General features: G+C 35.4%; 1 protein-coding gene across 5 annotated transcripts; it reads right to left on the minus strand.

Moving 5' to 3' along the window:
• Positions 1–963: 963 nt before the first annotated feature.
• LOC131149699 (pentatricopeptide repeat-containing protein At4g11690) lies at positions 964–25,328 on the minus strand. Of its 5 annotated transcripts, XR_009135282.1 has the most exons (5): positions 24,851–25,328; positions 24,625–24,707; positions 23,609–24,494; positions 22,835–23,522; positions 1,683–2,331 (listed from the first exon to the last, which is right to left on the minus strand). XR_009135282.1 is itself a non-coding variant. In XM_058100391.1 (3 exons), the coding sequence occupies exon 1, from the start codon at positions 24,664–24,666 to the stop codon at positions 22,978–22,980; it is 1,689 nt and encodes a 562-aa protein (XP_057956374.1). In that variant the 5' UTR covers positions 24,667–25,287; the 3' UTR covers positions 964–1,653; positions 1,936–2,331; positions 22,835–22,977. The 5 variants fall into 5 exon arrangements, 4 of the variants coding, with proteins under 4 accessions (XP_057956374.1, XP_057956371.1, XP_057956373.1 ...); XM_058100391.1 differs by adding an exon at positions 964–1,653 and having other exon boundaries at positions 1,936–2,331; positions 22,835–25,287; XM_058100388.1 differs by adding an exon at positions 964–1,658 and having other exon boundaries at positions 1,936–2,331; positions 22,835–25,287.
• Between the last annotated feature and the right edge of the window lie 935 nt (positions 25,329–26,263).

Consider the following 26,263-nt stretch of genomic DNA (forward strand, 5'->3'; position numbering starts at 1 on the left):
GCACTAAAATTTTCCTAATAATATGATAACTATGTTAGGGCTTTGTGCACTTAAGTGTGGGAACCTAAGGTCTATCTAAGGCCAAAAATTTGGCGTTGATCGGCTCCCTAAGGTCATTTGGTTCCCTATGATCAATCTACGGTCATCTAAGCATTCAAAACATATCATGCAAGATATATGTATTATTACAAACCAAGTAATAAAAATAAATGCAATACAAATTAAAATCAAAATGTTTTCTTCTCTTACTCTTCATTTTCAATGGAATTCACTAAGAATGTGTGAGTTTTATGTCCCTACTGACTTCCATTTTGCGGTATCTTATGTTCGTGCTGAAATGATAATCTGTTCAAACACTAAATGCACACATAAGATACAAGTGGTTTGTCAGCATCAAAACAGAGATCGAACTCAAAAAACCAACACTTTGAGTTTTGATATTATTTTAATTTTTTATTTTTATTTATGTACTTTAAGGGTCAATTGGGATTAAGGAACTTATATGGAGGGAAAGTAAGGAAAGGAAAAATAAAGAGAAAACTCATTTTTCAAAATAATTTCTTTCTCTATTAGATATTATCAAAAATGAATGTTTACTTTAATATGACTAAAAATTATGAATAACTAACTATTAGTGATGTGTAAAATCAATTTTTTGTTTATAAATTTGATATATTTTTCATTTTCCTTAATAACCAAACATGAAAAATAAGAATTCCTTGACATTTTCCTGACCCTTTTCGTAATATTTTTTGAGTTCCAAACCTAAAGAAACAAATTCTTGGAACAAAGCCTTACCAATACTCGACATTTTGATCTCAATATTAGGAATTGTGATAACCAAGAAAAAAGTAGGTATTGGTTGGTAACCAAATACTCTTTCCTACAAATAAGTGGCAATAAAATACATTCTCCTCACGAGCAATATTAACTGTCTGGCTTCAAATGAACAAAATGTATTCATGAAAAAGCAAGATTTATCGAGCATTAATTGAATGACACATGAATATAATTTTGTAGCAAGTTACAACATCATTTCTCAATAAGATGAGTATTTCTAATATAATCTATTTTGGGAGCAGGTTCGATTGCTAAGGATCCTTCCAACAGATAAAAACTATGTGAAGAGTCACCAAAATTATTGGGTCAAGTTACATCTCACATATATTTTCCAAGCAACAAGGCAATCTTCCGCATCAGGAAGCCATGGATCATAAACAATCCAATTTCGACCAGCAATTAACCATGATCAATTGTATGCAACATCTTAACCATGGCCTCTCAAGAGTACCAGAGAACACCATCAAATACTCAGTTCAAGCTTCTTCATAAGAGTGGGTGGCAAGGAACCCTGGCTTATGCCACATGATTCACCTCCCCCTTGTTCTTTGTGGTGATGGGCTTCTCGTTGGAGTCTTTGTTGAGGCTACTGTGCTATTTGTATATATTTCTTCATATTGCAGTGATTGGAGGGACCTTTGATGTGGTTGAATGTGGTCATAAATCTGTTCCCGTGAAGGCCTTGTACATGCGCTTGAGGGGCTTTTAAGAAAGTCATTAACTTTTGATCTAAACCCATTGTCTGCTTGGTAATTAATTAAGCTGGTGCAGCAGAAAAGGTCTAGGAAACAAATTGAACAAAATCTATAGGATCTAACCTATGCAAAACAAAGCAAAAGGTGTAAATAAAGTCATGAAATTTCATTATTGGAAGACAACCCATCCGTCAAATTAAATGCATGTGGATTAGCAGATAACATAACTGTGATCCTACCAGTAGGAAAAAAAAAATCATTTTTTTGTTTAATCTGCAAAAGACAGGAAACTTAAAACAAAGTAGACCCCCTGATTGATCCAGTGCTCAAAAATCACATCTCATAACAACCCAAATAACCCCAAAAACATTAGCCTTCTTTTGGTTTTTTGGCCTCTTACCTTATTGACTTGTCCTGCACTTCAACAAGCCTTGCCAGTTTTCTGAACTAATGCCAATCCTGCAGGAGCCAGGAAGGTCACTCATCCTGCTTTGCTGTGGGTCTGCCTAGGCAGCACTTCGGGTTGGTCAGACTCAGGTTTGGTTCTGGGTCATCCTTAGCAACATTCATGTCAGGGTTTGCCACCATGTTGCACCATTCAGTAAACTGGCGTTGATGCATGTGCTTCCATGTTCCCTCTTCTAAGTGAAGGTTGAAATGAGCACTAAGATTGCAATCATCGGGATGGGCACTGTGCTCTGCTTCTTTGAGTTGACAAGTTGAACTGGAATCTTTAAGCAGCCCATAGCCTCATACAGCCTCCAGATTTTGACCCAGCAATCATTGGCAGTTAGTCCTGTACAATCCATGAACGACTTACTGTTTAGATCAATAAGCTTTTGCACACACACTCACATATATATATATATATATATATATATAGAGAGAGAGAGAGAGAGAGAGAGAACAGAGATATGCGAGGAAGAAAAATTTCAAATCCACCTAAGCCATTTGAGGTTTAAGAAAAACTTTTCGCAAAGATAGAGGTTCAGATCAATGGATATACATTTACAAAGGATTTGTCCTAATTTACAGTTGTTTCCAGTTGTACTTTTTATTTCCAACTACCTATTTTTGGCTGATCATGGTAGACTTGCTTCAAAGCATGTTGGTCGAGCACAGCCTCACACAGTTGTAGCACCAGGGCAATTATCTTAGACAAACCTTCACTCTTCAATTCAATCTGCCAAATCTTTGCTCTCTAATCCCCCATAAAATCAGTTAAAAGTCCCAACAACAGCCTTGGAATGGGCTTTCCTTTCAGTGGGCCACGAAGGCTGAGATGTCGGCACATGCTCTCAAGAGCGTTGACCAAAAATGTGGCAGCAATTGACCCGCGTGACAGAGGACCTAGGCATAGGTCAAGTCAGATTCAGAACAAGGCACTTGGATTGTCCTAGTTTAAGGAATTTGAGTAGCACTCTTACTGTCAGCTATAGCTTTTGGTGAGTCAACCAGACCTTGATCATACAACTGGTATCAGAACTAAGGCCACAGGTTGGGACTCCCAGCATGAACTGGCAATAGCTGGGGGGAGATTGTTGGCCAAAATGTGGCAGCAACATTGCATGGTGGAGGCACAAGGTGCAAGTCAGATCATAGCCAATATGTGACACTTGGGCTGCCCTAGTTTAAAGGATGTGAATAGCACTCTCACTATCAAACGACAGGTGCCCAACCCTACTAAGAGGTTTGCGAAGTACCACTGCAGCCATTTTTGCCACCCTTTCTAGCTCTGCAATAATGGGTGAGACTGTGAGAGGGCTACACCATATTGGGTTATGGCGCATTCTACTTCTATTACATACTTACATCCCATCTAGTACCTCTAATTGTCTTGGGAAGGCACTAAAGGAAGCTTACAAGGTGATTGCAGTGCTTTTATCTGCGTGGACATATGTCCCAAAACCAGACTCTGATGGGTCCAAAATTCTAGCCAGGGATCATCATCCTTTTCTATCTCCACCAATAGGAGGTGCCTCAAGGCTGTTGTTGTAGAGCCCTTGCTATTTGCCTCTTACTGAAGCCAACTTGTTAGATTGTGGTGAAGGGGGTCTATGACGCAGCTTTCTTTATTTTACCATCCCTAGGCCTAAATTTGATCAATTGTCCAAATACTGATCCCTGGGGGTTGCCAGGGAAATGTGATGAAACCACTAATTAGTAGACACTCTTCGTGGTCAAAATGTCTTGGATTGGCAAGCTATGATCTTTATAGTGATCTAAAACTTCATATCAATCTTTCACACAACAATTTGATCAATCTTCTTTTGAAAACTAGGATTTCTACGCTGCTCGATCTCCATTTTTCTGCCAGTTAATGTGGACTTGTTGGTCACTGTAGATTGATCCTTGCCACATTGACCCCCCACCGTGAAAAAAAAAAAGGGTCTTCTGTCCACCTGCAGAGGAGCCTTTTTCTTCTCTGGGAACTTCAATCAGTCCTCTAATGTCTGAACACCATGCAGTTGGCTGTAGTGTGTCCATAAGTTGTTCCATGGCTTTTAAACAGTTTTGATTTGGCCCAAGCAATCATTCAAAACCAAAATCTCATTGGCCCCAATGAGGTTGAATGAATTCTGCTAGCTGATGTCAGCAGCAACAGCCTTCCTATCCCTGTTCACAAAATATTGGCTCAGTTTAAGTTTGGTACATGATGGGCAGTTATATGGTTTCCCTCTGAGAACCTTTGCCACGCAACTCTTCTTTTGAATCAGAATCCTCAAATCAGCTCAGGAGGCCAAATTGAAAACATATGTGATATCGTAACAGTCAAAGTGCTCCACCTTATGACAGGGATTGTTCAAGGCTAAACACACATATTCCTTCTTAGATAGAAAAATCCAGCACCAGCTCCTATGCAGCCTAAGCCTAAACCTGAACATATCCATGGATCTGTACCTTTTCCAAATCGTCATCTCTCCTGTGAGGCTCTATGTGAATAATATTTTTCATGGAACTGAATCTCTAGCTGCAGCCATAAACTGAATTTGGGCAAGGTTCCAGGTGAAGACAGACCTTAGCCCTTTTTTTAACAAGAGAGAAAAAAAAGGGCAGACCTTAGCCTGAGCCCTGGGGTAGACATTCATGGTCACTTCACCACATTGCCACAAGAACTGGATGATCTGCTTCACCCTCAATTGGCTAGGGCTTACTCAGGGAGGCTCTAATGACCATTGTTTGCCACATCATCTAGTACATAATTATGGGATAAACACTTGTAAAAGAAACTTAAAAAGGGCCAGGCAACCGCCAAAGCAATGATTCATAAAAAATTTTATCTTCTATTTATGGACAATTTTTGTGTAGTTACAACCTAAGAATTTCACTTTATTGATTAATTCAAGTTGTCCGTCTCAACAGCTTGTTAAGAATTTCACCCATTTTATAATTTTTAGGAAAAATAAGCTAAAAACACATAATAATTTGACTCCAAAACTTGGAAAGATATCCAAAGGGAAGACTATTGTTCAATAATTAGGTTACAAGCATTTTTTTTAATAACAGTAATGGTCCATGTAACTGTAACAGTGGCAGTGTAATGGTCGCAACCGTCATCACCATTATGTAATGGGTAACGTAACTGACACAGCACCCGTGAATAATTTTTTGCATTAGCAAGCTTCTTTAAAACATATAGATTCACATGTTTTTGATCCCAGAATCCTATGTACTAATGCATTAAATGGTTTGTAGTAAATTTTAATCAATTTAAATACACAATATACTTCAAGTATTGGATGTCATCTTGGTTGCTTTAGTTGCTTTTGGCAGGAAGAGGCACACATTTGCTACTTTTCACTACTTTATTCTTACAAGTGAAATTCAAACTAAGAAATCAGGAATATAAAGAAACTATAGAATGCCATTTTTGTGCTCTGTCTTTACTGGAATTTTGTTATCCAAAAAATAAAAAATAAAATGTTCATATGTTAAACAAGAACAAAAATTCATACCAGAGATAGTATTTTGATCTCCAATCTAGGTGTAAGAAAAACAATAAAATAAAATAAAACTGAAAGAACTAAAAATAGGAACATATGTGATTTAATGAGAAAAAAAGTTGTGTATATTTGAATGGTAGTTATTTAAAAAATGCATAGTAAAGGTCAGTTGTCAAGGAAAATAAGCCCAAAAATGGATTTTTTTTAATAAAAAATCATTAACTTAATAAACCAACATAAAATTGAGTTTCCAAGCTTCAATAAAGGGAAAAGAGAAGGCAAAAAAAAGCACTCAAAAACTTGTTTTAGTAATTCACACCAATTTTCAAAACCATGGTCACAAATCAGGAAGGTCCATGGTATGCAAAAGACCCATTAAGGGCCCCAATTCTCCTAGCCACCATTTGGAAAATTGGCATTTAGGAATCGTCTTAAACTTTCATAAATATACAACACAATGATTGTAAACATAGGACATCTCAACTTATTAATCTTAGTTCAAACAAACAAGAGACATCATATCATACTTTGGGAAACAAAAGACATGCTTTGAATTAAACAAAGTGTTGGCCTAACATGGCTTATTAATCTTATTTTGATGATAACAAATCAAAGGTAATTTAACATGTTTTGGTGAAAGTGATGATACTTCAGGAATCAGGTCTTTAATCATGAAGCTTATTACAAGACTACAAAAGGGAATAAAAGTTTAAAGGACATGAAAGCATAAATTCCAAAGATGACATGATGAAAGCTTAGAGAATTGAAGCTCAAAGGCAAGATGGAATAAGCAAATGACAAGCATGAAGACTCCAAGCTTAGAATATGTTTAAAGTCTTAAGAGAGTCTCTATGTAAGTACTTCATTCAAATGATGATATGATTGGATTTGAAGTTTTTTAAGAAACTCATTGACTTAGAGAACATATTTTGAAAAACCCCGGAAAATATTTTTCAAAAGTCTTAAATTATTTTGGGTAAAGCAAAAGAGCAAAAAGAATTTGGAAACAAAGTGAAAATTCAGTTTTTTGGTTTGTCCAAGCGCCTGACAGTGTTGATCCAAGCGACTGACAAATAAACAGAATGATTTTAAGAGAACCAGAGAGGACCTAAGCGACTGACTTGTAATGACCAAGTCGACTGACTCCTTACAGCCTTTGAAATTCTTAGTGTTTTAATGATCCAGGCGACTGACTTCTCGTACCCAATCAACTGAATCTTCGAGAATTCAAATTTAAAAAATAACGGGAAGTTTCCAAAATTGAGTTTTTGAATTCCATATGTTATGAAAACTTAGGAAACACTCCAAGTCAATTGAGGAACACGAAATACTCCTTTCTAAACATCTATAAATACCTCCCAAGGCTAAGAATTCAAAACACCAAGCAATACATAGCAATCAAAGCTCTCTTCCTCTCAAAACTCTCAAAGCTCTCTTGCTCTCAAACTCTCTGAAGTTTCCTACTGAGTTTTGCTGTGAAACTCTCACGAATTTCTAAGCATATTCTGAATTCTTTCAATCAAGAAAGAAAGCTCACGGTGATATACTTTTAAGGCTTCAAATTCTTTCTATTATTATTTTGAATTGAAGTATATAGTTGTGCTTTATTGGTGTACTAATCAGCTCTTGCTAAAAGTGTCTTTGTACACCAAATTTGTTCTTGTTTTTGTAGACGGTTCAGGTCTTTGAATTGTTGTTAAACCAAGCGTGGGGTATCTTTTGGAGAGGCGAACTCTAGCCTATTGAAGGAGAGATTGTAAGGTTGCTCCTGCCCATAAAGGAGTGCATAAGGTTGCTCCTACTCGTAAAGGAGTGGTATAGTGGAATCCTTGAGCGACACGCCTAAGGCAAGGACATAAACGGGTATAGTTGAACCTCGTAAAACTCGTGGTGTCACTCTTTTCCCTACGTGGATTGAATATTAAATAAATTGAAAATTAATTTGAATTTGGGATTGCGGAAACCAAAAAGAGAGTACATTGGTTGATCAATACTTACTGCGGAAACCATAAGGGAGTACGTTGATTGATTAAGACTCAAGACTCATTAATTGAAAGTTTATTTAAATTCAAGAGTTTTGGAAGAGTGTTGGAAATTTCAATTGTACTTCATATTGAGAAATCAAATTTATTAATACAGGAATTTTTATCAGTTACATACTTAAACTCTAATTTGAGTTACTCAATTGCTAAATCTTGGAAGCATTGCCGGAATCATTCCTTATTGTGAATCTTGTTTTTGGTTATCTTGGTTGGATTAAATTAAATTGCTGAAGGGATATTCAAATTGGTGTATTCATTCATAAAGGTTTTAACTAAATTAATTTTCCGCTGAACTTGTGATTGTAAATCAACTTTGTATGTGTGGTTACTGAACTTAAAAAGAATTAATTAAATAAGGTAAAAAGAAATTTTAAAATCCCAATCCACCCCCCTCCCCTTGGGAATACATCTTACTTTTCACAAAGTACAAAAGAAATTGAAACATCATCTACACTAAACATGCAAGCAAATTTACTCATATAACAAGTAATATGGGATTAGTTTAGACTGCACCTCGATGCAAAAACCGAGTTAAGCAAGCCATTGGGATATTGAAGAAAATGAACAATTAAAGCAATTAATATAATCAACTAGAGGAAAATACACAAAATATTATTTTTATCATGGATTTGAGCTTGGGATGAAGCCCAAGTTGCCTACTTATCCTTGTTTTGAAAGGAGAATCAAATCCATAGTAGCTCATTCCTTCAGCGAAGAGAGCAATCAAAACCAAAATCATGCACATGCACATGTAAATGGGTTTTCACACATCATCATATATAATGACCACATAAGTTCAATCATGCACACTTCCTACATCATGCTTATCTTACATGTTTCAAATATCAACACATGTCGACACACCCCCAACACATGTCTATCAAGTGTCAAAACTATTTTCTTTTTTTAATTTTCAAACACATTAGAGACACAACTAGACACTTTGGAATACAGCCACGGTTTTAAATAAAGGCCGCGACTGTTACGTAAAGCCGTTACGTAACGATTTTTTGGGTTACCGATACCATTACACTGCGAAATCAATGAGGATAAAAATCACGATCGTAGCGGTCGTTACAGACTACGACTGTTACATAAGGGTTGCTATAGCCATTACGTAACCGCTACAGGACTGTTACACCAAAAATTTTAATTTATTTATTACTTTTTCTTCTCACTTTTTCCCTCTATTTCATAAATCATTCTCAATATACCATGGGGCGAGAGGGGGAAAAGATTATAATGAGGATGACAATGATACAAAATTTACTATTTCTTTAAGTACTCACAATAGATGCATTAATTAACAATTTGAAAATAGTAGTTAGGAAAATATTTTATTTTGATAATATTAATAGTGTGATATTTATGTTCTACATTTTTCAACTTCAACCATCTTTCTTTTCTAGCTATTTTATATTTGTATTATTTGTATGTCTTATTTGTCTAATAGATTAATAGAGTGTATAATTTATTTTGTTCTATTAATTAATTAAGCACACATAAGAATTTATCACAGATAAGAACAATGAGAAGTATAAATACATACGCACGTAATTTTTCTATCAATGGTGGTTTAAAACAAATGTAAACTTGTTGCCCTTACCAAATAACTTAGTTACTTGAACTAAAGGATCCAAAATACACTAAAACTCTTTCTAAGAAGGTCTAAAAGCTTAAAACAAGTAAGTACACTAATATGCACAAGGTTGTGCGTGCTTCAAAAAAATTCATGGCCGTTACACCCGCTTCCTGTTATGCAACATCCGCTACTCCCACTTCCCGTTACACCCGTTACCGTTACGTTATGCTACCCGCAACCGCGATTTAAAACCATGAATACAGCTGAGACATGCCTTGGACGTAAATGCTACGTTTTGTTATCCTTGTATAGAACAAAACCCCAAATAAATAAAAAAAAAAATTAGGAGAGAGCTGAGGAGATGCAAACTCTTCAGGTTGAAGCCCTAGTGCTGCCTTAATGTCGGACTTCCTAGGCTTCCTTGCACTGCTGCCCCAGTGCCGGACTTCATATGAGCTAATTTAAATGGTCACATTAAAAAAGGACAATAAAGGTTATAAGAGGATACATGGAGGCCATTGATATGGAGATAAAAATGAGCCTGGTGATACAATTTTAGGTTTTTCCATGTCCTACAATTTGATTATAATGAATAACTACTTTAAGAAAAGAGAATAATACTTAATAATCTATAAGAGTGAACAAAATAAAAGTCAAATAGATGTTTTCTTAACTAGGAGGGGGGGATTGTTTATCATGCGAGGATTCTAAGGTTATCCCATGCAAAAGTTTGACTACACAACATAGAGTTCAAGTATTAGATATTTGCATTAAAAAATGGAGAGAAAGAGGGACATAAATCAATGCAAGAGGACTAGGTGGTAGAGGCTAAGGGAGAAAATATAGTAAAATTTAAAGATAAAATGATCAAAGAGGGTGATTGGATAATATGAGATAAGGTAGATGCGAACATTTTGACCTATGAAAAAGATAGCAAAAAAAAGAAGAAGAGATTTTAGGCGAATCTATAGAAATATTCTCAGACAATAAAGAAAGTTAGTGGTGGGATCAATATGTCCAAAAGGCCATAAAAAATGATATAAAACATGGCAAAATTGTAGGAACATAGAAAACCTTGAAAAGTACAAAGAGAAAAGATGCAAAAAGGGGTATTACTGAAGCTAAACATAGAGCTTATGATAATTTATATGTTAGACTAGATACAAAAGAAGGGGAAAGAGAAATATATAAACTCACTAAAGCTAGAGAAAGAAGGAGCAAGGATTTGGGTGATATGAAATGTATAAAAGATGAGAATGATAATGCCTTGGTTAAAGAAGAAGACATAAAAGAAAGGTGGTGGAGATACTTTAATGAGCTGTTTAATGAAAACCAAATTGGAAGTTTTAACTTAGAAGGGGCAAATGAGGAAAAGACCAAAAAAAAAATATAAGATTTGTTTGCAAAATTAAAATTGCTAAAGCGAAGATGGCTTTAAAAAAAATGAAAAGTGTAAGATCGTATAACACCCCAATTGAAGCTTGGAAATGTCTAGGGGATAATTAAAGTATTTGATTAACTAAATTATTCAGCACTATTACAAAAAACAAGAAAATGCCAAAGGAATGGAGGAAAACCACGCTACTACCTATATACAAAAACAAAGGTGATATTCAAAATTGTAATAACTATCGCGGAATCAGATTTATGAGTCACATGATGAAACTGCAGGACTTAAGGCTTGGTTTTGTTGTTGTTGTTGTTGTTATTGTTGTTGTTGTTTTATGATGAAATTGTGGGAAATGGTAATTGAACAAAAAATAAAATTAGAAATGAGGGTCTTTGTTGTTGTTTTTGTTCTATGATAAAACTGTGGGAAATGGTAATTGAACAAAAAATAAAATTAGAAATGAGGGTCTCAAAAAAATCAATTTTATGCCTGGGAGATCGACAATATAATCTATTTATCTTTTAAGAAGGTTAATGGAAAAGTTTAGGGAAAATAAAAAGGACTTGCTTATGGTTTTTATTGACCTAGAGAAATCCTATGATAGAGTACCTTCGGAAGTTCTTTTGTGGGTTTTATAAAGGAAGGGGAGTATAGAAAATATATTAATGTCATTACAAATATGCATGATAGAGTAACAACTAGCATTAGGACTATAGGACAAGAGTCTAAAGAATTTTCAATCACAAGAGGTGTGTATTAAGGATCTACTTTGAGCTCTTACCTTTTCACTTTAGTGATTGATGAACTCACTAGGAATATCCAAAACGAGATCCCATAGCATATGTTGTTTGTAGATGATATTGTTTTGATTGATGAAAATAGGAGTGGGGTAGAATCTAAGTTAAAACTTTGGAGAACAACTTTTGAGTCTCAAGGTTTTAAGATAAGTAGGAATAAGATAGAATATATAAAATGTAATTTTACCATGTAAGGAGGAATATTGAAGATAAGACTAAACTTTTTTTTTTTATATTCCTCCTTATATGGCCAAAATTAAACTTGATTATCAAGAAATTAATATCACTAGTAGATTTCATTACCTAGATCTATTATGCAAGCAGAAGGAGAAGTTGAAGAGGATGTAATACATAAAATTAAAACAAGTTGAGTAAAATGGAAAAACGCTCCAGGCATGCTATGCATTTGTAGAAACCCTTTAAAATTAAAAGGAAAGTTCTACAGGTTGGCTATAAGACTAGCCATGCTTTATGGATCAAAATGATGGCAACTAAGAAACAATAAATCCAAAAAGTAAAAGTTTCCAAAATATGAATACTAGGATGGATGAGTGGTATATCATTAAAGGATAAATTTATAAACGAGCATATTCGCAATAAGTTAGGCATAGCACAAACAGAAGATAAGATAAGGGAGAGGCGGCTTAGATGGTTTGAGCATTTGAAACACAAGTCAAGCAGTGTATCAATGAGGAGGAGTGAACTAGTTATTGTTAACGGAAATAAAAGGGTGTGGTTAGACCTAAAATAACAAGGAATGAGATAGTAAGGAAGGATTTAATAGCTCTTAAGCTAGCCGAGAAAAATGCCCTCTGTTAGCCTCGGTGGCTGCATGATCCTTATTGTCATATTTTGATGATAACAACCCATTAGTGGTTCTAAGTAAACTAATCTTTGCGTATCAAGCTATGACAAGTACAAACTCAAATGCAAAAATCAAGTAAACTCTTAATAGGTTAGACATCATCAAAAAGGAGAAGATTATTAGCCTTAGTAGCTATATAATCATATTTAATGTGTTTTGATGATATTAACCTATTTATAGTTCCAAGTGTAACCTACCTTTGCAAATCAAGTTAAGTACAGGTACAAGTGACAAATACATGAAGGTACTGGATCAAAGACAAAGATCGGACCAAGTAGACATTTGACAAGGAAATATCAAGGTGGACACTCACTCGGAAGAACTCAAGCACATCCAACGAAGTCATAGTGTAATAGGAAGTGTTCGAGGTAGGAACTGTTGGCCTAACAAGGCTTACAAATCTTGTTTTGATGATAACAAACTAAAGGAACTTAACATGTTTTGCTAAGATACGTTTCAGGGCTCAAAAGCTTTCATAAAAAGAGATAAAGCTCAAGATGGATGTAAAGAAGTTCACATGAAGATTATGCTTAGCCCATGATGAAACAAAAGAAAATTGAAGAAAGAAAAACTTGGATTGAAAGATAGAAAAATCTGATGAAGCTTGAAGTATATTGAAGCTTGAAGACAAGATGGACTCAAAGAAAGACAAGCATGAAGACTTAAGTGCTTAGAATGTCAAAGTCTTAAGAAGTCTTTATGTAAGTACCTCAAACAATTTCAATATGGATGCATAAAGCTCTTAGGTTAAATACTTGGACATAGATACCTTTTAAAATACTTGAAAAATATTTTTATAAGATCAAAAGTTATTTCAAAAAGGTTAACATTATTTGTGGAATGAAAAGCACCAAAACAGGATTTCCGAAATTCTGTTCTTTTTTCTATATCCGCATCGATGAGCATTTTTCTCTATCAAACACTCCTTATCTTAAAAAGTGTTCAACATGAAAGTTGTGGATTTTCTCTTAGCTTTCTGTTGATACCAAGAACATTTAATTTGGAGTTGTATAGAAAAAATTATGACCAAAATACTGAAGGGTGGTCGAAACTGTCAGGCGGCTGACCTTATCTGTTCAAGCGACTGAACACAGACAGAACCACTTCAGGCGATTGACCCTTATCTAGTCAGGCGACAGACCTTCGTAAAATTCAAATTTTAACAGTTAGGAAACTTTCCAAAAGTGATTTCTTGGGCACCAAACTTTGTGAAAACTTGGGAAATACTCCGAGCAACTTGGGCAACACGAAAAATACTCTTTGAACTCTATAATACATGATTAAACCCAAGGATCAAATACACCAACAACCTACAAGCAACAAATCAATCAAATTCTCTCTACTCTTCAAAGCTACCTTGCTTATACTCTTGTTGAATTACTTGCTGCGATTTTGCTGAGAAAAGCTGACGGGTCTTTGCATTTTTATTGAGTTATTCAAACTAAGAAAGAACCCCGATGATATATATACTTGAGCTTCATATTTCCATAATGTTATTTGATTGAAGTATATTGTTTTTAAATTATACTAATCAGCTCTTTTGAGAGTGTCTTTGTAAACAAATTTGTTTCTTGATTTTCTTGACAATTCAGGATTGTTGGATCGTTGTACCGAGCATGGGGTATCGCTTGGAGAGGGAGCTCCACCCTAATTGAAGGAGGGATTGTAATGGTTTGTTTCGCCCGTAAAGAAGCGTTATAGTGGAATCCTTAGGTGGTGTTACCTAAGGCGAGGACATAGGTGGGTATAGCCGAACCTTGTAAAAACTCGGTCTCACTCTCTTCCCTTACTCTTTAAATTTCTACATATATATATAAATTGCATGGATGCTTATATAAGTGCAGGAAATTAAACTGACATTGAGATTGAGAAAATTTTAATTATAGGGAGTACGTTGATTGATCTTTTGTGGAAACCTTAAAGGGAGTACGTTGATTAATCGTTTGCGGAAACCTTGATTAAAAAGGAAGTGCATTAAATCCATTAATACAGGGCTTTTATCAAACTCTACTTTGAGTTATTTAAACGCTGAATCATGGAAGTGCTGCTGCAACCCATATATTGGTTAAGTAACTTGTGTTGGTTTATTGATTGATTGATTAGGTATTGATTGACATTGCTGAAAGTTCAAGTTGATTTACTCTTTCTTAAAGTTTTAAAAGTGAATATCAATTCCTAGCTGATATTATAACTCATATCATCTTTGTGATTAATAAACTTACAAAAAGCTGTAAATTAGTAAAAAGAGTTAAAAGAAACTTTTAAAACCCAATTCACCCCCCCCCCCTCTTGGGACTACACCTTAGTTTTCAGGAACTATTGTAACTCTTGTAGTATTGTTTCACGCATGATCATTGAGCAAGAGTTGAGCAAATTACATGTGCATACTAGTTCGTAAGAGCACATAGGATATCACCGAGTCATAAGTTCAGTACTTATGAGTTTTCAAAGTCAAAACAAGAGTTTTATAAAAATATACAATAACAAAAACAACAAAACCAAGCCTTAATTCCCACTAGGTGGGGTCGGCTATATGAATCATTTTCTGTCAATTTATGCGATCATGGACCATTTCTTTTGACAGTTTTATAAAAATATCCTTTACTCAAATGTATTTTATGGGACAAGTTTTAAATCATATTAGTGTTATAATCTTTTAAAGACTTGGTCATGGTTGGGTTTAAAACCTCATTTATGTACCACTCAAATTCCTCTCTCAAATTTCCTGAACACCCTCAGTATTTGGAGCATAACTTTTGCGAGAAGACTCCAAAAAGGGTGATCTTGGTATCTAAGGAAAGCTAAGAAAAAATCCCACAACTTTCAGGTTGAAGACTTTCACAGAAGAGAAGGTTTCAATAATGAACAAATAGGGTCAAACAGTCGACGGTTTGGAGTAAACAGTCGACGGTTTAGGGTAAACAGTCGATGGTTTGGGGTAAACAGTTCACGATTTGCGTCGGGATTCCAGCCCCAACGGCTATAAACGCTAGTTTTCAACGTAAACAATTAATATATTAGCTCAATGGCTATAAAACGGCTAGTAACCCAAATTGCCTAAAAATACAAGTCCAAAGGCTTGTTTAAATATTGATTTTGTAGTTCATACATTATTCCAAGCACATCATATTTTAGTTCATCATTCTTGTGCTCAAAAGCTCTCTTGCTCAATAATCTTGTTGTGAATCATTACTTGGAGAGATTTGTGTGAGGTTTTGATTATATCAATTATCAGCTCATTCAAGGAGCATTAGTTTTGTAAATCATTTTTCATCATCTTGTTGTATTAAGGTTCTTGGTGAACCCAGTTCAAAGATTCTTGGTGAACCAAAGTGAGAGGGTTCTTGGTGAACCTTGCTGGAAGGCTCTGTGTGAGCGTGAAGGGATTTGTTCCCGTGTGTAAAGGCTTCTCTGCCGGTGAAGGAATTTGTTTAGTGGATTGTGGAAACCTTGGGTGTGACTTAAGGCATGGACGTAGGCAAGGGGTTGAACTACGTTAAACATCGGTGTTAAGCTTTTCCTCCCTTCTATTTAATTTATATCTTGTGCATGATAATACTTTGTATTTATTGTGATATAATCATTTGCATCTTGCCAAGATTTATATTTTGTAGAGAAAAGCAAAAATAAGCGAAAGAGTATATTCACCTCCCCTCTAGACTTGACTCTAGGACCAACACCCTCCATTATGCGAGTTGGTAGAAAAGGATTCATGTAGCCCATCCCACATAGTGGAACTTAAGACTTGCTATTGTTGTTGCTGTATTTTTTTTATGAGCCATCGCCCATCATGAGCCATTTGCAATAGATCCACCATCATCTATTAGCCACTCTCTTCATTTACTTCTATGTTCCTTGCATTGTTCTTTTTATTTGTAGTTTGTAGAAGGAATATATTTGTAGAATGTGCATGAATAATGCCTATAATTCATTTTAAATCAATTACCTCAATATTCATCATCTAAAAGGAAAAACATGCCTATACACACACGCACGCACGCACGCACATAATATTTATATTGATTAATTTAACGTATTTTTGCCATGTTATATCCTTTTTTTTTCTAAAATTATTGTATTGCCATGTTGATATCGTGCCATATTTGTGTTGCGTTTTGGTATTGGTGCTTCTTAGCCTAACATGAATAAGTCCTAAGTATGGTATATAATATGAACTAAGGTTTGAAGAGCCTACCTGTGGATTATTAGATATATTTAAAAAACTGTGCTTCAAGAGTTACTCTTTCTTTGTCAATCTTCTCAAGATCATTCTCCAATTGCTCAAACAATTCTGGATGCTCTCTACATTCCCTAATTCGTGGTACACTCCTCTATGTTCCTTCATGTCTAAAGTGGTGTCTTAAGGTCCCATTTATAGGCCAAAGGGAAGAAAATGATTTCATGGGAGACACGTGATCCAATGGTTGAAAATCCTTGTAAATTGAATAAAGTGCGTTGATGCCACAAGAGGTGCTGCCAGCAGGCCAGCCGGCCCTAGTGCTCCGAACCCACGCAAAGTCAATAGGATCTAGAGATTACTCATTTTTCCAGGCCTCTTTCTCCTCTTACATCTTGTTTTTGGGTTTTGCCAGTATTATGACCAGAATCTGCAATGACTCTCTTGTCTTGAGCCACCAAATGAAACTAAAAATCCCAATTAATTTACCAACATGTCATCCTTGCAGAATAGGGCTTCAAATTCCATTGAATTGCACTCTGATCCTCGAAGAAAGATGAATTTACAAGGAGTCATGATGTCCAAATAAAAGCTCAATCTTTTAGGTAAAGTGGTCTCTTAACATAGTATCAAAGCTTTGGTTCAAGAGGTTTTGGGTTCAAGTCTTGTTATTTGCATTTTCACCAATTATGTCTATTATAGCATGGTTACTGTTTGTGCACCTATTCACCTTCATTTGTTTGCCTCTTTCACTTGGAAGGTGGGGTTGCACATAAGGGGGTAAAGGGGATAGTTGAATAGCTTGATATACAGCGTTAGCTAAGGGTGTTCATAGAATTGCCCAACTTGACAATGGACCAACCCTCCCACAAAGAATGATTTCACAAGTGTCTAGATAGTGGACTGGTATTCCATAAATTGAAAATGTGGTTTAAGTAACATGTTTTAGTATGCGAACCACTTGACACCCAACCCAACCCAACCCAACCCAAATATATTGACAAAAAGAAAAAGAGAAAAAAAAAAAACAAAAATAAAATGAGAGAAGGCTAAAGGCTGCAGTGCGACATATTGCAACTGCTGCTGTAAGGTTAAGTTCCTAAGAGAAACTCATCTTTCCATTTTACTCTGCATTTTCAACTCTTTAAAGACTTAGCCCAGTTAGTTGAGTTTTTTGTTGACCCACCCTTGTGGGTGCATTTATTTTTTGCTTGGGAAGATACAGCTCGTGGAGCATGCACAACCTCAAGCATGCATTTCGTCTTTATTGCTGCTCCATCTCAATGCTTCTCTTTGGCATATATATATACACTGTTAAGTGGTGTGTGGGTAGGAAAAAATATACAGAGTGCAGAAGAATCAAGAGAGTTGTGGGTGAGGCAAAGTGGTTTGAGCTTGAGTTGAGTTAGAGTATGTTCTCCTCCTCCATTGTATTTTTTATTATTGATCATACAGTGAGACTCCCTCTCTCCTGTGGACGTAGGCCAAGTTTGGCTAAACCACATATTTTCTTTTGTGTTCTCTGTGTGATTGTGTTGTGTTTGTGTTCTTGGATCATCCCCTTTCCCCCTAACAACTGGTATCAGAGCACTTCTTCTCATGACCCAGTTAATGAGTCTTGGTGTAAAAGTTGAAGAAGAAAATAAAGCACTTCTTCTCCTGGCATCTCTACCACCTTCTTATGATAGTCTTGTCACAACATTGCTTGTTAATAAGGAAACCTTGAATTTGAAAGAAGTGATGGCTTCACTACAGGACACTAACACCCTCAGAAAGCCAACCGTTAACCTCCAAGGGCATGCCTTGGTCACACAAGGTGAGAAACATACCAGGGGAAGAAATCAAAACAGAAATCAAACTCGTGGAAGATCGAGAAGCAGACGGTCCAAATCAAGAGCTCTAGGAAATTCCAACAACACTCAGAGCAAAAAGCAAATCGAGTGTTGGAATTGTGGCAAGACTGACCACTACAAAAATCAATGTCGATTCCAAAAGAAGGAGCCAGAAAATAAGACCAAAGTAAATGTCGCATCTTCTTCAGGAGAAGGAGATGCACTGTTATGCTCTTTGGAAAGGAAGGGAGAGTCTTGGATATTAGACTCTAGAGCCTCATTTCACACAATAGGCAACAAAGAAATGCTTAACAGGTATGTACCCGGAAATCTTGGCAATGTTTATCTTAGCGAAGAATTCAGCATTCCACTCAAAGACCAAGCACATTGGACTCCGCTATCACTTCATCAGATCCCTTCTAGACGAAGGGGTATTAGCAGTTGAGAAGATCCTTCGTAGTCAAAACCCAGCAGATATGTTGACAAAGATAATGACTAGAGAGAAATTGGAGTTATGCTCAGATTCAGTGGGGGGCTCCTAGATCTACTAAAATCATCCAGAAGATGATCCCTGCATGAGCACCTCAGCAAGGGGGTGCGGGCACTCTCTGGAGGGGGTGCGGACACTCTCTCGAGGGGGTGCGGACGCCTAGAGACTAGGGCAAGGTCACAGTGTTGCAGCATCAGAATAGCAGACACTTGGTTGCCCCCACATGTTTGGTGGGGGTGATTTGTTGACCCACCCATGTGGGTGCATTTATTTTTTGCTTGGGAAGATACAACTCGTGGAGCATGTGCAGCCTCGAGCATGCATTTCGTCTTTATTGCTACTCCATCTCAATGCTTCTCTCTAGCATATATATATATATACACTATTAAGTGGTGTGTGGGTAGGAAAAAATATACAAAGTGCAGAAGAATCAAGAGAGTTGTGTGTGAGGCACAGAGGTTTGAGCTTGAGTTGAGTTAGAGTGTGTTCTCCTCCTCCATTGTATTTTTTCTTATTGATCATACAGTGAGACTCCCTCTCTCCCATGGATGTAGGCCAAATTTGGCTGAACCACGTATTTTCTTTTGTGTTCTCTGTGTGATTGTGTTGTGTTTGTGTGCTTGGATCATCCCCTTTCCCCCTAACATTTTTCATACTTGTTTTCAAGTTGGATGAGCTTGGGTTAGAAACCGTCAAAATTGCACTCCCTGGAGGCTTGCAGCATTAGCTTGGTCAACTGATCTTATTGCTTCTCTGGTTGACAACAACATTCACAAGTCAAATTTCACTTTTATTTCCCAATATTGATATGTTTTTCATAATTTCAATCTCACTCATACTCTTCCATGTCATCTGTTTCGTCACAAGAAGAAAACTAAACCACCAATCCAACCCAATCCACTGTGAACCGAACTAATCCAAACCAATTCAAATCGCATCCAATATGGTTCAACTTTGGTTTGAGTTTTTTTCTCAAACCGAACTAGTCAGTTGAGTCAGAATTTTAAGACTTAACGTATTGTTGGCCTACACCTAATAGCTTAAGCTTTCAGGTAAAGTGGTTACTTGACAAAACATTGAAAAACATCTATCTAATATTTGTAACTATAAGTCTGTTAGCGCTCAAAAGGATTACAAATTACAATGGTTATTATATTACTTCGATAGTTGTGACTTAAGGTCACTAGGGAAAATAATAATGGGAAAATAATTTTACATAATTAAGATCGACAAATTGGTCCTTAAAATTTAAACAATAAAGATATAAAAAAAATGGCTTTTAATTCTAGCAGCTTCCAATACAGAAGGCTGCATGCTAGGACTGCAAACGAGCTGAGCTTTGCCATGCTCAAGCTTGTTTATTAAATTTTTAATCGAGCTTGAGCTCGAGTTGAGCTTAGACTAAGCTTTAATATACTTGCTCAAGCTTGTTTATCATGCAAATGAACGAGAACACAAGCCCTTATAAAGCCAGGCTACCGAGATGCTCACAAACAGCTTCGTTCTTTTGGAACCTCTCATCTTGAGAGGTTATAGGCTTGCTAGGCAACAAGGTGAAAATGATCCCTTATTAATACTACCTTAGAGTGTTTTAGCTCCCACCAAACTAGCCTATTGGCCTTCAACAGTCGCCCTACCGCTAAATTTAAGTTATGGAGTTTAATCTAAATAAGCCGCTACCAAACATTCAAACAATCCGTACTTTTAAGCCCAATACAATCTATCAACCCCAATTTGACCTTATTAAACTAGCCCATAAATGAGTCTAGTTCAAGCCTATTAAATAAGCCCAAACCAAGTCTATAATCAAGCCACTCACAAGCCAAGCCCTTCCATATTTAGGTTCAACTCATTTATTAAGCAAGCTGCAAAATTGGGCTCGGAAATTGCTTATTTATGTAATAAAAGAGCTTTAACCGAGCTGACATCCCAAGTTGCTCATGAGTGGCTTGGTTTGTTAGCAGCCCTACTACATGCAACGAGGGTATGTATAGAACACACAACAAGTATATATTATAAGAACAATAAAAAAATTAAAAATTAAAAAACGTACACAACAGGCAGTGACCTATGTGGGTATTACGAGGATGAATTTTCACTTTAAAGTTCTAACCTTTGGTGTTTTGAACAATGACCGATACAAGAATTACAGTTTGGGAGGCCAAATTGTATAGATAAGCATTTTATAGATAATGTTTTACTATAATTATTGTATCTTAATTAATAAACTAATGGTATTTAATATGCAAAGAAAAATACAATAAAAAATTTGAAGTATCTTTAATGGCAATTTGGCATAATGACAACCATATGTCAATTACCCAAGTACCCGATGTTTGGGAGCACTGATTTTAGGATTTGGATTAATGTGGATTTAGATAAAATGTAATAAAACTGGTATTCAATTTATTCCAAACCCACACACAAATCCAAGCCCAAGTCCCAAAATCCATATTCCCAAACACTACCTCAAGGTTCTAAGGCTGAGGATATGATTCACAATTTCTCATGATTATATGAAAATATGTATACATATATAATTTTATATATATATATATATGGCAATATGATTCACACTAGACAATTGTACATCATTTCAGCATTACAAATTACAAATAAGTGTGCATATTATTATATTAATATAATAATATATTAACACTATACAAAAAGTACTGGTTCTGAATATAATCATAGCTATATAATTATTTTTTTTGTTGAAAAAAGAAATTCATTGATGAAAGATAGAAAATTACAAGACCTAGAGAACAAGAAATCATCCAATAGAAAACTTTACAAAAAAGAATTACTAAAGGAGAAATCCTCCAATCCTTTTGCAAGAAAAAGAAATCCCCCTCCAAGGCTCCATGAATCCACCTCTTACTAACAATCTCCTCTAGATTGAAACTGGTGCCCCAGCAACTCCATACATAAAAAAATGGCAAAATTTTTGTATTTATGTAATATGGAGGAAGGAAAATGAAATTGTACCACAAAGCGAGAAAAATAGACTGAAAGGAATACAAACTTTTGAAAAGAAAAAAACTTACATGAGCAACAGGGCAAGTAATCTGGAAAAAAAGCAGATCAGTTTTTATACCAATAAATACAATCAATTCAACAACTAAAGATGTTGGAAATATTCATAGCAAAGCAATACGAATTACAAGCTAAGACAACAGGCTTTGGTTAATACAACAATACAGAGGCATTATAACAAACATTGCCCGAAGCAAAGGTGTTGGGCAATTTCCATGGAATGCCCATAACAACCAAAATGTTCCCATTAGACAAAAAGGAGTGATCCCCTCGCTCCTGCACAGGATGGTGATTATATTGTTAATGAGCTTGAAATTGCCAGGGACTTAACACCAGTGATGCCTTAAAATGACTTGGATAATTAAAGATAATGATCATTCAAACAAACTCCACTACAAATCAGGAAAATACTGCAATTCTTCCTGTGATGAACATTCACGTTTGCTGGAAGCAAGTTTCAAGAGATTTAAACAAAAATGTCACAGGTCCATGCATATTCTTTTCATCAACTATGTGCGCATCAGAACATATTTCCTAAATGCACACTTTAGAAATTTATTTTTATTAGTTGTTCAAATAAAATTAATCCTTGAGAGACAGTTTTGGTACAAAACAAAAAGGAGTAATGACTTCGTAGATTTGAGAGACAAGTGCTGTAACAAGGACCATGTCTTATTTGTAGTGGCAATTAGCCAATTACTGTCCACTTATTTGACAAACTTTGCTTGACCTGGACTGAACTGAGTTCAAGAAGGTTTCTGGTGCCAAAGAATTCAGGTTGGACACTAAATGACATTCAGTCCACTTCCAGGCATCCAGCCTAACGAATTTAGACAAATGAACACTGTCCCAAATTTACATATTCATTCATTATATATTAACTCCATAACTCCATTGTGTGCTGGCAGCAATCAGTGGCATGTCTCACATGAATAAAATGTATTTTAATGATTACAAAAAAATCATTAGTGATGAATAGAACTGTCTACAATATATGGTGTCAAAGTAAGTGCAAAAGTAGTTGCATTGTTGCCATGATGCCATAAATGTAGATATTGAGTCGCCGTTTTAAAGGAGCAATATTGTAATGTACAGCAATGTTCTGGAGTGTTGGTTCAAAGTAGAAGCAAATAACAAGACTTACCAAGAAACGAGGTTGTAGTTGAACTCTTAGCAAATTCCTTTTCCATCAGCATTGGCAACTTTAGGATACAGAAAGCCATAAAACAGCCTTTTTATCCACTTCATGTGTCCCATCCAGCATGATAGTGCCTTCAACTTCTTATTTTATGTATTACTGAACTTAGCTTTAGAAATTATATTGAAGATAGAGACTGAAGGTTTCATACCCAACCCTATCATCTCGTTAAGCAAGTCTTCAGCCTCCGTCCACTTCCCATCCTTGCAAAGAACTCCAATGGTCGAACTGTAGCTACCCACATTAGGAACCATTCTGTTCTCAACCATTTCTTTAAGCAATCTGAAGGCCCTAAAGGAGCTACCCTCTTTGCAGTAGCCATTTATGATCATATTGTATATTACATTATTGGGCTCCAAATGCTCCTCTCTCATTGATTTGAGTAGCCTTGATACATCCTTCATGTTACCCTTCATGCACAACCCATGTATTAATACACCATAAGTATAAACATCTGCTACCATACCAGCCTTCTCCATGGAGGAGAATAACTGAAATGCTTTTTCCATGTTATCTGATCGAACAAAAGAATCAATTATAATAGTATATGTCACTTTAGAAGGGGAAATGCCTCTCCCCTCCATCTCCCTAACTAAATCAGCAGCAGCTGCTGGTTTTTTGGCTCTGCAAAAACCTGCAATTAGAACATTATAAGTAATTAAAGATGGAGATTGACCATCTGATATCATTTGATACAATAACTGTGAAGCCTTGTCTAACCTCCCAATATTACAGAACCCATCAATTAGGGTGTTATATGTGACTGAATTTGGGCATAGATTAGCTCGTTTCATCTTACTCGTCAATTTTTCAGCATTCCAAGCCCTCATTGCTTGGCACAAGCCACGAATTAATGTGTTGTATGTCACAACATTACATTCTACTCTTCTTTCATGCATTTCTTCAAACACTTCAAAAGCTCTGTTTGTTTTGCCATCGTTACAGTACTCATTAATCATGGAATTATAAGTATATATGTTAGGGAAGACCCCATCAAGCTTCATCTTCTCGTATAGCTCAAATCCATCCTTTTTAAGGCCCTTTTTGAAAAAACCATTGATCAACACCGTGTAGGTATATTGATTGGCAACCAAGCCCAGCTCCCTCATCTTAGCAAACAATTTCTTTGCCTGTTCAATATCGCCATTCTTGCAGCACCCATCAATCAAAGTAGTGTATATAACAACATTTGGAAAGAAACCCATCTCCTCTAAACGCAACAAAAGCTCAAATGCTTTATGTATATAGCCAAGCTCACAACAACCTTTTATCATTATTCCAAAACTATAAACATCCAAATCAACCATGTCCTTTCTTTCGTTGAAAATCAACCAAGCCTTATCAAATTGGTTTAACTTTAGAAGAAGAGCCAAGACATGATTCAAAGTGCTTGATCTGGGTACAAAGCCCCCGTTAATCATCTGATTGAAATAAAAGAGTGCTTCCTCCAGCAACTGAGATTGTACATTTACATTAATAATAGCTTCATAGAGTCGAGCCAGGACTGGGTTTAAATTCAAATGAGATTGGGTTAAACTACGGAGAAGCAAATTTGGACTGAATGATGAGGAAATTCCACCAGATAGAAGCCATAGGAGAAGAGACTCTGCATGTGACGACAGGTTGGAGGAGAGGAGGATTTTTAAGATGACTGATACAGATTGACAAGTGGGTTGTAACCCTTGGGCGGTGTAGGAATTGAAAAGTGACAGAGCTTTGAGTGGTGGGCTTTTTACCATTTTTTGTATGAGAATGAAAACTTGGTGGGCTTGCAACATTTTACAGTTTTTCGTCGCCCACTGTTGATTGCTTTTGGGCTCTGCTAGAAGCAAAAAACAAATTTTATTTCCTTGTTAGATCAAAAAGCCATTTTTCCTCCGAAGAGTCCTTACTTTACTAGCATAAGACAGAATCGAACAGCTTTTGGGGCAATTTCGTTTAGAAAAATCCTATGATACGCACCTTTGCGGATTCACACCCAATTGCAAAACCACCACAACCTCCCCCAAGAGTGTGCACCGGCAGCATCGTAGACAGACCCTTCGATTTTTTATAGTTAAAGAATTGACTAATAAATCAACCAGAGTTCAGTAAATTTACTACAAAATATAAATCAAGTAGAGTTCAGTAAATTCAGCACAAAACACAAATCGAGATCATCTTCAGCAGAGAAATAAGAAGAAGAAAACAAATCCACGGCATTTCATACAAGGGTTCATTTTTTGTGCGCCTCCAAACAGTTTCCTTCTCTTTCCTTCCGTTTCATCGGCCATCAAAATCAAACAGATATAAAGATTAGACAAGGAAAAAAGGGCAGTATAAAAATATCACACAAACAAAATTAAAACTTTGTTGCGTACGCATTTCCAATCATCGCCCACGAAGAATTTTTCCTATCATTTTACCTTTTAAAAATTTTTAGGCGCCTTTTGAAACTTAAAAAAAAGATATATAGATATATATATATATATATATATATATATATATATATATATCGAGGAAACAAAAAAAAAGACGCGAGAACTTCATCTTTTTATATTTGGTCATAAAATAAATTAAGAAAAATAATACAATATTGCAATAAAAATACATATTATTAATACTTAATTCTTAAAATTTTAATTATATATTAATTGAAACTTCATTTTTAATAACATTAATATAAAAGATAAAAATAAACTTCCTTCATATTTTCTTTCTTTCTTCAACGAAAATTCTTGAGTCGAACATACCTTTAATTCTCAAAATTTATTAAAATTGTATTCAAAGGCTTGGAATTATAATTAATAGAGCAAAAAATTAAAAATTTATCTTTCATTCATTTGTAAGCCTAAAATTGAAATCTTAAATTTAAATTTAGATAAAATATAGTATAAAATACACTGGTTTTTTCAATTCTATGTAAATTCTCAAATCTTAGTCATTATGTTAGAACACACAATAAAAGATTGCTATGAAAACCTACATATACATGGAGTAAAAATATATTTATCTCCAAAAATTGATATAAAAAAAATGAAGTAATAAGTAAGTTTCAAGTCCTTTAAGTAGTATTTCAACTACAAACACAACAAAGACTATGCATGATAATAAAATTTTCTTGTTGCTATAATAAAAGTTGTATAACCCATTTAATTAACAAGATTCACAAGCTTTGTTTATAGCTTTTATAAAAATAATGTAAAAATATACATACATATTATATATATATAAAGGTATTGTTTGATATCATAGATTTCGAATCTTACATTTGAATTTGTGTAGATTTAGATGAAAATGCAATAATATTTTGTATATAAGGGGAGGTTTGTGTCTTTTTAACAAAACTCAGGAAAAGTTTATGTCATTTTTAAAACCTTATGGAAGGTTACTAGA

Source organism: Malania oleifera, chromosome 2 (genome assembly GCF_029873635.1).
Source record: "Malania oleifera isolate guangnan ecotype guangnan chromosome 2, ASM2987363v1, whole genome shotgun sequence".
In the NCBI taxonomy this organism is placed as follows: Eukaryota; Viridiplantae; Streptophyta; class Magnoliopsida; order Santalales; family Ximeniaceae; genus Malania; species Malania oleifera.